Genomic DNA, 17,396 nt, shown 5'->3' with positions numbered 1-17,396 from the left:
GTGAAGCCATCCGCACACAGACCTAACTGAATGTTCCTTGGTTCACTAGCAAAATCTGGATATGTCCTATCAAAGTGCTTCCAAGCTTCTCCATCTGAAGGATGACACATAACACCAAGTGGTCTTCTATTTTCAAAGTGCCATCTCATATGAGGAGCAGAACTCATCGACGCATATAACCTCTTTAACCTAGGTATAAGAGGTAAATAATGTAACGCCTTGACAGAGACCATATTCCCGCTGGAAAGCCTCTTGAAACGATGCTTTTCGCAAAATTTACAATTGTCTAAAGTTGTATCATCTTTATAATATAACATGCAACCATCTTCATAACAATCAATTCTCATTGATGAAAGTCCTAACTTAGAAACCAATCTCTTTGCCTTATAGAAATCACCAGGTAAGTTGATATTAGGGTCAACTACTTCATTCATAAGGTCAATGAAAGAGTCCATGGCTGCTTGAGAAATATTCCACGATGCTTTTCGCAAAATTTACAATTGTCTAAAGTTGTATCATCTTTATAATATAACATGCAACCATCTTCACAACAATCAATTCTCATTGATGAAAGTCCTAACTTAGAAACCAATCTCTTTGCCTTATAGAAATCACCAGGTAAGTTGATATTAGGGTCAACTAGTTCATTCATAAGGTCAATGAAAGAGTCCATGGCTGCTTGAGAAATATTTCAATCAGATTTGATACTTAGTAATCTAACTGCAACAAACAGCTCAGAGTGCGGACTTCCTTCACGTAGTGGACGACTAGCTTCCTCTAACTATTCATAAAATTATTTTGTGTCATCATTAGGAGTTTGTTCAACATTTTTATTTGGCTCACCCCCAAAGTGCATCCTAAAAGCATCCGCAACCAAATCCTAAATTCTAGAATCAAGATTTGTATTCTCCACCGACCTACTTTCACCAACAACCATGTTATAAAATATCCCACGGCTACCATCGATCTCTCCATGATTAGTCCACACAAAGTAATTCTCTATAAACCCCTTCCTATAAAGATGAAGCTTAACTTCCTCCGATTTTTTAAACTTCATACAATCGCACCTGACACAAGGGCACCTAATTACTCCTTCACTTTGGTATGGTGGAAGTGACATTGCATGTCTAATAAAGTCATCAACCCCTTCTACAAAATCCTCCCGCAATCCCCGCCGATTAGGATAATTTCTATTGTACATCCAAGTACGATGTTCCATCTATACAAATAAAACAAGAATAAATTAATTTATTCTACAATTATAAATTAATTATATCTTTTTTAGTTAATTCAAGATAATTATTTTTTCCTAATTACACCAATTTATATCCTAAAAGTTTAATTCATATCCAAAAGGTCCAATTCATATATTAAAAGTTCAATTCATATCCTAAAAGTTCAATTCACAAGAACAAATCCTAAAAACTAAAATTTCAATTCATATCCTACGAGTTTAAACATAAACTAAGTAAACTAAAGAAATTCAACTTATACCCTAAAACTTCGATTCACAAGAACAAATTAATTTATTCTACAATTATAAATTAATTATATCTTTTTAGTTAATTCAAGATAATTATTTTTTCCTAATTACACCAATTTATATCCTAAAAGTTCAATTCATATCCAAAAGGTCCAATTCATATCTTAAAAGTTCAATTCATATCCTAAAAGTTCAATTCACAAGAACAAATCCTAAAAACTAAAATTTCAATTCATATCCTACGAGTTTAAACATAAACTAACTAAACTAAAGAAATTCAACTCATACCCTAAAAGTTCTATTCATAAGAACAAATCGTAAACCCTAGATTCTAACTAAACTATTCAAGACAATACAAAGTTAATAATTCAATACTAACTAAACTATTCAAGACAATACAAACTCAAAATTGAAACGCTCATCAATTAAAACTAATTTATAACTAATTGACTAATTAACAAAACTAATTAGTTAATAAAACTAATTAAAACAAGACCTAAACCCTAATCCTCAATAAAATACAATGTTCAAATAATTGAAACACTAATCAATTGAAACTAATTCATAACTAATTAACAAAACCTAGAAATAATAAATAAATGGGTTGTAATTCAAACCTAGAATTTTTAGGAGATGGAGAAGGAGAGGAGGAGAGGGGCGGTAGTGGCAGTGGCAGGGGCGACGGCGACAGCGCGGCGACGGCTGGGCGGTGGCGACGCGGGGTGGGGAATGGGATTTATGTGAGGGAAATAGAGAAGGAGAGGGGAAAATAAGAGAGAAATGGGGGTTCCCCCGTTTTTCAATTCTGATTTCAGAATTACCGACCAAAGTTGGTCAGTAATTTTGGTCGGTACATTAAGTGTTGACCGTTTGACCAAAAACCGACCAACTTTGGTCGGTTTTTAAAAAAATAAATTAAATTCTTTTTTTTTGTATTTTATTTTTCTTAAAATATTATAAACTATAAAAAAATATATTATAAACTACAAGCATTTATTTTATTTAACTATGCAATTATTATAAATAATTATAAACTATAAGCATAATCTTTATAAATAATTGTATTAACTATTTAATTTTAATAAATTATAATAGCATCTATCTAAGTAAATTTTCTAAGTTATAATTAAGTATGCGAGTAATTTCTCACATACACACATACACTATATTGTAATTGATGCTAATAACTTCTTTTTTCATTCGTTCATCACTAATAATGCATGACATAGATTAATCGATATATAGGTCGAGACGTTTTGATGAATCATCGATTAATATTCGTCGATATATCTAAGTAAGTTATAAGTCGATGAATCAATTTACAAATAGATATATTTGATGATAAAGTATATATACTAATTAGTATCTTCCCAAGTCTATCCCTAAAAGAACCCGATCCTGTGGTCCTAGCGCTTCGTGTTCTTATATATATATATACACACACACACACACACAAACACACTTCATTGTAATACTTTAACTATATATATAACTTGTTATAGTATATGTTAGTGTGTATATATATATAGCTTGTTAAAGTTTGACCATGTTTGACCTATTAATTTAACTCGTTTACTTAATACTAATAGCTTCTTTCATTTATTTAATTTGTGATCCATATATATATATATATGTCAAAGGTGTTTAGTATTAATTCTTTTATATATATATATATATATATATATATATATATGTGTCAAAGATGTTTAGTATTAATTCTTTTATTTTTCATTCATTCATCACTAATAATGCATGGCATAGATTAATCGATATAGGTCGAGACGTTTTGTTTTTACTATTAGTCGATATAGGTCAAACGTTTTGTTTTTAATATTCATCGATGCATCTAAGTAAGTTATAAGTCGATGAATCAATTTACAAATACATATATTTGATGATAAATTATATATACTAATTAGGATCTTCACAAGTCTATCCCATAAATTAAAGAACCCGACCCCGTGATCCTAGCGCTTCGTATTCTTATATATATACGGCTATACCTCTATATATATATATATATATATATATATATATATATATATATATATAACACGCTTCGTTGTACTACTTTAACTACATATATAGCATGTTATATATAGTATATGTTAGTGTATTCATTATTTGTATTATAAAAGTGTTAACGAATTATATTTATATTATTTAGATAGTAAATATAAAAGTAATTCGAAAGTTTGACCAATGTTGACGTAATAACCGACCAACTTTGGTCTGTTATTTTGCAGAAAATAACAATTACCGACCAAAGTTGGTCGGTAATTTTAAATATAAATTCTTAAATATTATAAAATATTTTAAATAATAAAATAATTATTAAAATTTTAAAAATTGGGTCCAGATTACCGACCAATGTTGGTCGGTAATCCAAAATTTTCTTGTCTGACCAGCTGGGTCAATTCGTTGACCAATTTACCGACCAACGTTGGTCGGTATTTAGTTTTAAAAAAATATCATTTTTTTTTCAGTTTCCGTCCAAGCTGGACGGTTTTTGGTCGCTTTTTTTGACAGACCAACGTTGGTCGGAAATATTTGATCGGTTTTTAGCAGATTTTTAGTAGTGATCTCACAAATGGGATCTGGGGAGGGTAGTGTGTACGCAGACCTTATCCCTACTCTGCGGGGTAGAGAGGTTGTTAGACCCTCGGCACAAAAAGATGAAAAGAGACAATAGAACAATAATATCAATAGAGGCCAAAAAGATAGTACGAAGAACCTAAAAAGTAGAAAAATAATGGAAAAAGAAAAATAAATAAAAAAACAATATCAGTAATCAGTACAAATGAAAACTAATAGAATAGTAGTATTAATTCTACAAGGTAGGGCTAACTTTGGTGGTATCAGATCAGCTCATATGTGATGATCTTAAATGAAATCAGATAATCTCTCCCCATGGAAATATGGGGTGCCTCTTTTAAATTAAATAGGCTTGGATTGCAGCTGCTGGCAGATAGAGGGAAATGGTTTCTGAATTTGTGAAATCTGTTGAGTGAAATTGTCCCCAATGCTGCTTTGATTCACTTCAACATAATATGAAGTCTTGGCTGGACATAGCCATGACCCAGTACAAGGAGCTTTGGACCAAATACATCGACTCTGAAATAGAGTTTGTGCAAATATGCAATTTTGGCATTTAGGGGATCACTCTGTTACTTCCTTAGCAACGAAGAGGTCACAAAGAAGCAAAATCACGGTCGTTGACTCATTCTTATCTTAACATGGGGGTTCTTTTCTTCCGTTATTTATTTGATTATGTATTTTAGGGAGAAGTTTAGGCTGTTGATTCATGATGTATTAAATTTTTTATAATCGAGAAATTGTCGAGGGATAATGGTGCGCAATTTGAAACTGGGTGGATAATAGGCTCGCCCCTTTATGCACATCATGCGCTATACTCTTGCCACTAGACCAAAGCTCAGAATTTTATTATGTTCCTTGTTGTTGTATCAATTATAAGTATGAAACTAGAATTTCAGCTTCTGTACTTAGTGAAATAATTCTTTTGTAAGGGGTTAGTGTTTATATTGGATTGAGTGACTTGTAACCAAATTCTTAAACTTTTAATGTATTTTCAGCATTTGAACTACTGGTTCGATTCATTGAACTCTATTTTAAAAGAATGCGAGGGGACACGAGGGGGAAGGGGGGAGGGGTAAAGTGGGATAGGTTCGATGAGGTGAATTACCACGTGGCATCCACCTCATGGATATGTCAGGACACGTGAGATAATTTTTCCATGGTGGATGGTCCTAATGGCAGGGAATATTTTTTGGAAAAAGGCCAGATTTGTCCCTTAGCAAATTGTCTACGTTTATCCCTAGTTCTACTATCGGTCCAAATACGTCCCACCATTAAGAAAGTAGACAAAAATACCCCCAACTCTAACAGCTGTCCATTGTGGCAAAGGACCCCCTCAATAAAAAAAAATGCCACGTAATTAAATAACCCACCCTAACCTTTCTCCTTAATAATTATTTTTCATTCTAATTTTTTTTTCTCTTTTTTTCTCTCACCTTTTTCCTACTATCAGAATCCTCCCTTTTCTCTTCCATGCCCTCCACCATTATCGTGGGTAATAAAATTTTACTGAAAAAAATGATCTCTATCTCCTTTAGAAGTTGTCCGCACCAGCGAGATCAACCGGCCAGCTAGCCTCTAGAAAATAATCTCTCTCCCTCCTACTATAATAGGTTGCGACTTATAAAAAAATATCCACCACTACCAGAAATTAGATTCTTCTGAACACTATGGAAGCCACCAGACCCGAAAACACTTTGACCACGATTCATCTTTCTTGCCTATCCATATCCAGCTCATGGTCAAAAAAATCAAAACGCCGGCAAGCACCACTGGCTCCAAAAATAGTAGATCGGGAAACCACACACACAAGGATCAGTACAAAAATTAGAAAGACGGGATGAAAGTGGCTCCACCACCGATATCTTGCAGGATGTTGCTCCGGCATCTGTCGTTATTTGTAATAATGTCTTGATATCTTCTCCTTTGACTTTGTCTTGTTCATTTACTGTTGCTTCCTTGGAGCTCCGGTTCCGCCCCACATCGTTGTTTTGGCCTATAATTTTTTGTCAACTTTGTTTCACTTGATACCATACATTATGGTTGAAAAGTTATTATCTACTTTACGGGTTTACAACATTTTCTTTCACACAGTTTTGCTGGTTTATTTCTTTATTGGATATGATTGATTTGAATAATACTACACAATGTATAAACTAAACCAAGAGAAAGAGCAAACAATTTCAGTTCTTGTGTCCTTTTTGTTTTAAAAAATAGTGAAAACTAGCCATTCTTTGAAATGTGGGAGAAAGATGGTTGGCAGAGGTTGAAAATGATTGTGGAAGATAGTCTTAGTGTGGTTCAAGGTGCCGCCGCAAAGTATTAGATACCCAATTCTTTCATGGATTGGGTTTTTCCTAATGGTGGAGGGCAAGGGAATCAAATGTTAGGGAAAAAAAGAGAGAAAAGAAGAAAAGAAAAAAGAATAAAAATTTAGAATTAATTCTGTAGGTTATTTAATTACGCGACATTATTTGTTAATGGGTCCTTTGCCACATTGGACAACCGTTAGAGTTGTGGGTATTTTTGTCTACTTTCTTAATGATTGGGACGTATTTTGACTGATAATAGAACTAAGGACAAACATGGATAATTTACTAAAGCAGAGGGATAATTTCGACATTTTTTTCAATATTTTTCAACCAATTTTATGACGTGGGGCTATGGTAGACTTATAGTATAAGAGAGGGTATAAATGAATATTTCTGACCTTTGAAATCGGACAATAAAAATCTATACCTAACAATACCAACCATTTATAAATTCAAATAATACAAAGTCTAATTTGCCCTTTAACTACCCCTTTTTTTTTGGCCACCAACTACCCCTTGTATTTTGAAACTAGAGGAATAGTACATACGAGTGTAAGCATTGATTCTCCTTATAGACAAGAGAGGAATAAGAGAGGATGATTGGTTAAAGATGTGAGATGGTTGGTGCATTTAACACGTTTCCAAAATTAAAGGGTCTAAAAGTAATTTCCGCCCAATAACAAATCGAAGCTAATCTCTCTATCTCATGGCTCTAAAGTGAAAACACAAAACGAGCACTTCGAATCATGAGAATTTTTTGAGCCTTTGTTACACAGTGCTCTTTACCAATAAATAGGGATTCTCCGTAATGCAAATCTCTCGGCCAATCCAATGTACCTGGACACCTCAGTATTATTCACATGAGATGCTGAGGAGCTTCAAACCCTATATTTCCCGCACCTTTAGAAGCAGAAAATACCCTTTTCCAATGGCGAATTTGTCCACCGTTTCAACACAGAAAGAGGCTGTTTCTACTAAAGATGAGTCAACCCAGATAGTCCCTAAGCCTTTGCAGGTAACCCCTTTTGAGATTATTTGTTTATTTTTCTTCGGACTTAGCATTTGATAGACAATTGAAGGGCAAAGTTATTTTGTAATTCATCAAAGTTAATTGTAATCCATTTTGGTTTTCCAAGTTAAAATATTTAGGGATCCAAGAAAGTCGATTGAAGAGGATAGTTATTGTGTGATTGTCTTTTGAAGCTATGTAAGTCGAGGCTTTTTATGCTTCTATTTTTTTTTCCGTTAGTGTTACTACTTTTTCTCCCTCTTTCACAACGAAAGAAGATGGAGGATGTTAGGCTCGGTATTTTGCGGGAGAGCTGCTGCTCAACTCTTGATATGACCTTAATTTAACAGTAGATGCAAGGATCATAACGTGTACTAGTATTAGATGAGAATAATAGAATCAGTTGACTCTATGCCTCAATGAAGTGGGTCCAAATCTTGGAGATCATGTTTAATTCCTGAATGAGACAAAAAACCTTATGTGATTTCTTTTGTCTACCTGTGGTGGACAGAGTTATAGATACCTGTGTTGGTGGGAGATAGCAGGTATCTCGTAGAATAGTTGAGGTGTGCGCAACAGTGCAAGGGCCGGACACCATTGCTAATTTAAAAAACAAAGAATTGACACTACGCCTCAATCTGAAATTAGTTGAGTCCGGTTGTATAAATCCTCTATGTCCTCAACATCCCTTGTTATTTCATCAATTGCAATGTTGTTTCAAATATTATGCACCTTGGAATTTCATTATGTACTATTTAGTTAGCTCATCCATGACTAGGATAAGTAAGTGTGGTCTCAAGACAAATTGTTGTTGTAAACCCATGCTTATTAGAAAATTCTCTACATCTCCATCTATTCTCATACTTGTGACCGCTTCGTCATACATGTCCATTATGGTCTTTATATATTTGATAAGAACTCTTTGCTTCTCAAGCACACCCATCTAATATTTGGACTTGCTTCTTCTCTGAAGCTTCATGTGCGATTCATAAGTTTAATACCACTAATACACAACTTTGAATATCTCCTTTGTTCTTTTATGTCAGAACTAAGTACTCTTTCTCTACTTGTTTTTCTTCTTTCGGATATTTAATACTACCTCCGTTTCAATTTATGTGAACCTATTTGATTGGGTACGGAGTTTAAGAAAAAAGAGAAGACTTTTGAACTTGTGGTGTAAAATGAGGCATATATATTTTGTGTGGCTATAAATCATTTTATAAAGGTGAATTGTTTCCAAATAAGGAAAGGAGTCATTCTTTTTGGCACAGACTAAAAAAAAATAAGTTCACATAAATTGAAACGGAGGGAGTATTACTTTTGAATTGCTTAGTTAGCCATATACACTGACCTCCCAAAGACATTTCCAAACCTTATAGAGATATCTTCTCAACCACAAGTTGCCCTACCTCATATGTTTCATGGCATCCTTTACTTCGATTTTGCCACATGGCATCATCTAAACCCTTCATCACTTGCTAGCCCCCTCCCCTTTACACGTGGGATATATGGGCCTTTTCATTAAGTCCAGTGACTTATTTGAGCCTTTTCATTAAGTTCAGTGGTATATTTGAGCCTTTTCCCAAGCCACAACTACGTCCTAACTATTGTAACAACATACTCCTAATTCACACTTGTATATACTTTTCATACCTAGCTACACCTCATTAGTGTACTCTCTTTTAAACCTATCGTTTTTTTTCCTAAACAAATTTTATGTCATTTTCCCAAGTCATCACCATGTCCCAAGCACTGCAACATTCCAAATTCCACCATGAAAATACATACATACTCTTAATTCACACACTCAAATGTACTTTTCATACCCAAATTCACCTCATTAATGTACTCTCTTTTAAGCTCGTGTCTTTTTTTAAAAATAAATTTTATGTGTTTTTTAATTCTTTTTAAGAGCTAATGTACGAGAAATTTTTGAATGATGTAAAATTAGATTAGATTTATAGTCCAATTAAATTAAATAAGAGAGTATAGTTTTTCCATGTAAAATAATAATGTTATAGTACAAGGGACAAACTTGTCCTTATAAGTTTGTTACATAAAAATATAAGTTTATCATTCATGCGTCGAATGATAAACAAAATTTATTACCCAAGAGAGTTATGTAATATAAGGAATAGGGAAAAGGCTCAAGTATGCCACTGAATTTAATGAAATGGCTCAATATGCCACTCGTAAAGAGGGGTGAGAAGGGAGGGGGCTGGTAAATGATGGAGGAGTTGGATAATGCCACGTGGCAAAATCTGGTAGTAGTAGGGTTCTGTTAGTGGATAATGGCATATATGAGCCAATAGTGTAACGTTAGTGGCATGAATATGTCTAACTTTTAATGGATGACATAATAAGCCATTTATTAAAGTCTAAAGGCATATTTGAGCTATTTTTGTATTAAATAAGAAAGCTCCTAAAAGCATATTAGGTGGGAGACCAGTTAAGAAAGTTGTGATCTTTCTTTCTCATGAACAACACAGTTGAAAGGCAATCTCAACAGCCATCTGAATCCTATGTTCTCAACATATGATGCTGCAGTAGCATGTCCTTACTACAAAAGGAGTGCTGCTGTTCCATATTAGACCATAAGCCTGAATTGGAGGATGCTTGGTTACATTTAATCTCTCATAAAACCTCATGCTAGAATTACAGCCTGCTTTGATGCAGAAGATGCGGAACATCAAGCGACTGAACTATCTCGCTTTGACATTCGCTTGTGCCTACCTTGATCTCTGTCACAAAGTATACTGAGAACCTAGGAAGCACAAACATGCTTGTTTGAGACAGCATAATCTGGTACTCAAGCGTAACACCACCACCAGTTGAATACTAATTGGACCTCCCTGATATGAGCTCATTATTTCGTTCAAATTATTCCTTCTTGTAACCTCCCTGATATGAGCTCATTATTCTTGTAATTTATTCTTTCGTGTATAGCTCTACAATAATCCATGCATTTCTCTGGAATGTAAATACAGAATTGTTTGAGTAAATTGGGTCCTTTTTTAATGAATGAAATCTTATAAAGAAGCAAATGCCAGTCCCTTATATTTTAACAAATCTATTGACTAGAAAGAAAAGAGAAGACTTCCCTGCTAAATTTAGAGATTTAATTTTGTATTTGATGTTCTTTTAGCAGCCCCAAGAAATTAAATCGTCGAAGAATCTGATATGCAGTTGCACATCATGCCTTCATGAAGTGATAGGAAAAAATAATCTCTTTTTTTTTGTGTGTTGAGATATTGGGTGTTCTTGTTTGCCTTTCAATTGAGTAATCTTGCTCTTTCTTTTAGGTTGCTAAGCGCCTAGAGAAGTTCAAAACTACAATTTTCACCCAAATGAGTATGCTAGCCATCAAGCATGGAGCTATAAACCTTGGCCAGGGCTTTCCCAACTTTGACGGCCCTGATTTTGTAAAAGAAGCAGCTATTCAAGGCATTAAGGAAGGTAAAAATCAGTATGCTCGAGGATATGGAGTCCCAGACCTCAACTCTGCTGTGGCTGCTAGATTCAAGAAAGACAGTGGACTTGAGGTTGACCCTGAAAAGGAAGTTACTGTGACTTCGGGCTGCACCGAAGCAATTGCTGCAACCATTTTGGGTTTGATAAACCCTGGTGATGAGGTTATCCTGTTTGCTCCTTTCTATGATTCTTATGAGGCTACTTTATCTATGGCTGGAGCAAAGATAAAGGGTATTACTTTAAGACCGCCAGATTTTTCTCTTCCGATTGATGAGCTAAAAGCAGCAGTATCAAAGAATACTCGAGCAATCCTTCTAAACACTCCTCATAACCCCACAGGGAAGATGTTCACTCGAGAAGAACTCAATGCCATTGCCTCTCTGTGCATTGAGAATGATATTCTAGTTTTTGCTGACGAAGTATATGACAAATTAGCCTTTGAAATGGAACATATTTCAATTGCTTCTCTTCCGGGGATGTACGAACGAACTGTGACCATGAATTCTTTGGGAAAGACATTTTCGCTAACAGGCTGGAAAATAGGTTGGGCGATTGCTCCTCCTCATTTGACATGGGGAGTAAGACAGGCTCATTCCTACCTTACCTTTGCAACATCCACTCCGATGCAATATGCAGCAGCGACGGCCCTTAGAGCCCCAGATTCTTATTATGAGGAGCTTAAGAGGGATTACTCGGCCAAAAAGGCAATATTGGTGGAGGGGTTAAAGGCAGCTGGTTTCACAGTATACCCCTCGAGCGGAACGTATTTTGTAGTTGTTGATCACACTCCTTTTGGGCTAGAAAATGACATTGCCTTCTGCGAATACCTGATCAAGGAAGTTGGTGTTGTAGCCATTCCAACTAGCGTATTCTATCTAAATCCAGAAGAAGGAAAGAATCTTGTCAGGTTTACCTTCTGCAAAGATGATGATACTCTTAAAAGTGCAGTGCAGAGGATGAAGGAGAAGCTGTCAAAGAAGTGAGGAGCTGTAAGAGAGACATCATGCACTGAATGTCTTATTGTTCTGGCATGAATTGTTTGTAACTGTGATAATTACTAGTACATTGTTTGCTGATAGTCATTTTCTGAAAGGTGAGGCTCAATAAGAACTTAGCATGTTGTAACCCTGAAAACATAGGAATGGGTATATGCCCATTCTTAATATCATGAAACTGCCCCCCAAAGCCACACTTTCTGGGGAGGCTTCTCTTCTTAATTAATAGATAGGGGCAACATCGCACATTTCACTTCAACTTCAAAACATCTTTGCAAATTGTGAGTATGATTGATTGCTTACTATATTCAATTTTAATTTTTTGAAAGAATTTGTACTCTACCAACATAGTAAAGGATTTTCAGTTATATAAACCGTCAAAAAAGAGGGTATTTTACATAATAGGGACTAATAATACATAGATTAGTAACAAGTATGATAATATAAGGATCGATAGTGATTGCTTATTATGATTTTTAGTTTGTTGTACTAAAAATTATTATACACTGTATATTTTAAAATTTGTTATATTTTAACAAAATAAAATATTGGTTACCACATGAAAGGTTAGTTTCGTCATTTAGTTGTTTTAATTTATGTATTTCTAATCCTTGTATCTTTATTTTATATTCTGCCCAACATAAAATAATACAAAGATTCTCGCCAAAGGACCCCTTATAACATTATATCAGTTTTGGGCCATTGATCTAAGTTCTCATCCCTATTTTATCATGGTTCCGATACATGTACGGAAGTGGTGGCTAAGAGTAGTTGTTGAGACGAGAGAGTTTTCCAGTGAGTCCCACAACTGTTTGTGGGCCTTTATTATATCTTACATTTTGTTGGGATAATTTTACCGCTAAGACTGTTGGGTGTATGTGAACAAAATCAAATATAAAAAGTATTTACTTATAAGATGCTGGTTATCCTTAATGTCACGATCCAAAATTCCAAACAATCATGGTCGTAATGACGTCTAACACCGCTTGCTAGGCAAGCCAGCACAACAGATAATACAAAATAAAAGCAATAAATATTTGACAACAGAATAATAACATAGCATAAAAGAAATTCTAAGACAAACATGATAAGTCTAAAACCAACATCTAACGCAAACCATCCCAAGATATGGAGTCACAAGTACATGAGCTTCTAGAGTTTACTACATACACTGTTTTGAAAGAAACATAATACTGTCTGAAAAAGTAGAAACAATACTACAGAAAAAGGAAGGTGACTCTAGGTCTGCAAATGAAATACAACTCTACCTCGAATCACCCGTCTGGTATCCATTAAGTACCTCTCGGGACTCTGCTGGTACTAATATTCGGATCTGTACAAAAAGTACAGAAGTGTAGTATGAGTACAGCCGACCCAATGTACTCAATAGGTATCGAGCCTAACCCCGACGAGATAGTGACGAGGCTAAGACAAGACACATACTATAAACCTGTGCAGTTATATATTAAGAAGTAACGAAATAACAAGTAAAATGTCAAGTATAAAGACGGGATAACAACAAGTTGAAAAATAACAAGTACATAAGGAAAATGGCTTAAAGAGGAACATAAAGTAAAGTGACAACAGCTCCGAACAATCTTTCAAAAGCAAATAACGAAGCCATAAAGCCAAGTCCACATTTCAATGACAAAGTAAAGAGCAATGAAATCAACAAAATTGCACGGTCTCACACTTCGTGCTTTTACTCTCATCCTCACATCAATGGAAAAATAATTGCACGATATCAACCTTCTTGCTTTTACTCCCATCCTCACATTATAAAATAATAACAAGCACGGAAAGACACGAAAACAAGCACGGAAAGATCCTTCTTGCATGTCCTCACGTTCACTCAAGCAATAATATCAATATATAAATAAGGCACGAAAACACCCTTCGTGCACAATCACTCTTCCTCACAAGCACGGTAATACCCTACATGCATTTCACTCTTCCTCACCAAGCAATCACATAAAATACATTGCCAAGAAAGGTGGAAAGCAAATTCAACATCAACAATAGTATTTGAACACAACTCGTCATATGAGAATCTTTCAATAATTAGTACTAACAACCAATCAATAATTCAATGATCTCAACACCCAATATCTTGATAATCTCAACATAGAAAATAACATGAATACGAGAAATTAAAGAATTATAAAATCTATCTAAAGCATAAAAAATATAATATACAAATAACATGGCACAAATAAGGCTAAATCTACCCGTATGCTTATCCCGTTGCAAATACATATGCACCCGTCACCTTATGTATACGTCGCACCCAATACATAGATCAAAAAGCAAATATAGTCGATTCTACCCTATTTCCTTCAAATCAAGGTTAATCAAGACACTTACCTCTTTTTAGAATACAATCAACAATCCAACACGACTTTTCCTTTAGAACAAGCCTCCAAATCAATCGAATCTAGTCAAATATTGTTCAAACAAGTCAAAACAAGCTTTAAAACTACCCTCAAATAAAAAATGTTCAATCTTTAATATAATTCAAAAAAGTTAACTCGGATCCACGTAGTCGAAATTCGAAATTAAGACCAAATCCCGATTATCCATTCACCCCCAATGTTACAACCCATGTTTTCCCCACCCATGAAATTGAAGATGGGTAGATCTAGCATCTAGCACGGGCAATCGACTGGCGACGCCTTATGGGAATAAAGGTGATACGTGCTTTATTAGAATTGCGCCAGCTGCCCCACCAAGTACAATGTCCTATGCGGGGCGACCCATTTGGTAGATCGGGGCGGTGGAGTTTTTAGATTGGATATACATAAAGGAAGTACAACTTTATTCTTTGACTTTCTACACAAAAACAGTACCGGCATTAGTTTTCCTTAGAAACGCTTCTAAGCTCTCTCTAAGAACTCTCAAATGATTCAAGGCTTAATCAAAGGCGAACCTAGTGAAAGTTAACGAAAAGAGTCTCGTGATCAACACTGAGTCAATTGTCTTCTTGTTGTATTGATTTTCGGAGATTTCGTTGGAAGTGAAGATAATCGCCATAGAAGTGTAAGAAGCTAGGAAGTGTACTTAGTTCTTCAGAAAGGTATATAACGCGATTTTCTTTCATTGGCATGTCTTGATATAAACGTTACTTTGTGAATAATCCTTCTGCTATAAGATTGAGATGTTCTAAGTTTTCCTGATAACGAGGTTCATGCTCTTATTCATTCTTTACCAATGACATTTTCTTTCAAGTTTAAGATGTCCCCGGAAGGTGTCGTAAGGACGTGGAATGTAATTCACTCTGAGTCTAACCTTGGTATCTTTTGAATGCGGTCTTGTATTGCACTTATGTACATATGTATCTATTTTACTTTACTGAGTTGCACTATAGTCAACCGGGTACAACACCTATTGTGCAACTACTGATCAGTTGGGTATGATGAGATATGATGTGAAGTGTTTACCGAGCCCTTGGGTGGCCGGGTACAATGATATATCATGTGAGGCTATCGAGTCCACTCTAGGCCAACTACTCCGAGTCCTATTGAGGTCGGGTATCGTTGAGACCTCTTGAGGCCTGGTACGACCTAGTCCTCTATGAGGCCGGATATGGAGTGATGTCATATGAGATATTACTGAGCCCTTGTGTGGCCGGGTATGATCAAGTCCTCTTGAGGCTGGTTACTCCGAGTTCTATTGAGATCAGATACAGCCGAGACCTCCTAAGGTCGGGTATGATATGATGAAAGAAAGAGACTTTACCAAGTCCTCTATGAGGCCGGGTACGATATGAGATGATATGCCCCCAAAGAGTGGCTGAATAATATTATACTATATTTAGTGCATGGCCCCAATGGATGGCTTAACCTTTACAAAATTTGCATACATTCATGATTCGTGGTTACTGTAGTGTACGCCCCCAGTGGGTTGTTCTTGGTATTCAAGTCAAACTTGAGTATTCATATCTCTTATAGTATGCCTTTGGTTTATATACATTATTTATTTTACATACTAAGTACATCTTTCGTACTGACGCCCCTTCCTTCTGGGCGCTGTGTTCATGCCCAGAAGTGTAGATAGACCCGGTGATGTCCCTCCTCAGTAGGGTACTCGTTTCAGCGATTAGTTGTCGCACTTCACTTCCTCGAAGTATATGTACAGAAGTCAATAAGTAATGAAGTATATGTTTCAGTCATTTTGGGTACGATGGGGCCCTGTCCCGACCAAGTTATGTATCATGGTACTCTTAGAGGCTTGCGGACTAATGTTTGGTGTATATGTAAATATTGGTCATGACTCTATTGGCAAGAATTGTCCATATTTAAAATGAAGCAAGCTTTCTCCACAATCAGTTGTAAGCATTTTTAATTTCTGGTACTATACTTGGAGGCCTCGTTGGCCCAAATTTTGTGTTAAAAAGGCTAAGTATGGATGTCGGTTCGCACGGGCCCTCGGGCATCGTATGCTGGTCGCACCTCCCGAGGTTGGGGTGTGACAAACTTGGTGTCAGAGCAGGTTTGTCCTAGGGAGTCTGCAAGCCGTATCTAGTAGAGTCTTGTTTATGGGTATGTTGTGCACCATACTCATAAACATGAGGCTACATGATATTTAAGATGGATACCTTTCTTTCTAATCTAGATCGTGCGATAGAGCTGAGGCATAAGTGTTCACTTCTAATTTTTATTTTGTTATATCGATAGCGATGCCTACTACGAGACATCCGGCGGTTGATTAGAGATTAGATGAAGATGTAGGGGAGGGTACCAGTTAGGTGCCACCTGCCTACATGGATCAACATGAACCTCATGATGAGACTGATACTCAGGCTTGGGGAAAAACACCACTACCCCCAGAACGACATAGGGAAACTAACGTACCCCTAATTTCTCCCTAGGTTGCTCCTGATCACGATTTAGACATGAGAAGTGTTGTGCAGTTGTTAACTTGACTAGTAGCTTCGTAGGCCCAACGTAAGGCCCCTAACATCTCAGGTAGAGCAGTTAGCGCGAGAGTTCAAGATTTTATCAATATAGACCCTCCGGTATTCACAGGCACAGGCCCACATGAAGATCCCTAGGGCTTTTTAGATAAGCTAGAATGGAATTTACGAGTTATACATGCCACTAACACTGAGTCTGTAGAGCTTGCTTTTTATAGATTGCATGATATTGCTGTGACTTGGTATGAGACTTGGGAACAAGCTAGGGGACCTCTTTCCCCATTAGCAGGATGGAGGGAGTTTTCTGAGGTATTTTTGCAATAATTTTTGCCTATTGAGCTTCGTCGGGCCAGTCAGGATAGATTCTTACTATTGGAGAAAGGTAATGTGAGTCTCCGGGAGTATAGTATGCAATTTAACTTCTTGGCTAAGTATTCCCCTTCGGTTGTGGCTGAGATGAGTAATAAAGTACATTAATTTGTGAGTGGTTTAGGACCACATTTGATTAATGAATGTACCACTGCTTCTCTTAATCCGAACATGGATATAGCTCGTATTAAAGCTTATGCACAAAACTTGGATAATCGTAAGAGGAAACAATGAGCCACTCGAGAGCATG

The 17,396-nt window shown here is 35.9% G+C and overlaps 1 protein-coding gene across 1 annotated transcript; it reads left to right on the top strand.

The window, feature by feature from the left end:
* Positions 1-6,961: 6,961 nt before the first annotated feature.
* LOC104114860 (uncharacterized) lies at positions 6,962-12,124 on the top strand. The gene is made up of 2 exons (XM_009625399.4): positions 6,962-7,405; positions 10,702-12,124. Exons 1-2 carry the CDS (start codon positions 7,199-7,201, stop codon positions 11,851-11,853), a joined length of 1,359 nt encoding a protein of 452 aa, XP_009623694.1. The 5' UTR covers positions 6,962-7,198; the 3' UTR covers positions 11,854-12,124.
* The last annotated feature ends 5,272 nt before the right edge of the window (positions 12,125-17,396 follow it).

This window comes from Nicotiana tomentosiformis, chromosome 4, assembly GCF_000390325.3.
Source record: "Nicotiana tomentosiformis chromosome 4, ASM39032v3, whole genome shotgun sequence".
NCBI classification, from domain to species: Eukaryota; Viridiplantae; Streptophyta; class Magnoliopsida; order Solanales; family Solanaceae; genus Nicotiana; species Nicotiana tomentosiformis.
This window is presented reverse-complemented; position numbering and strand designations above follow the sequence as displayed.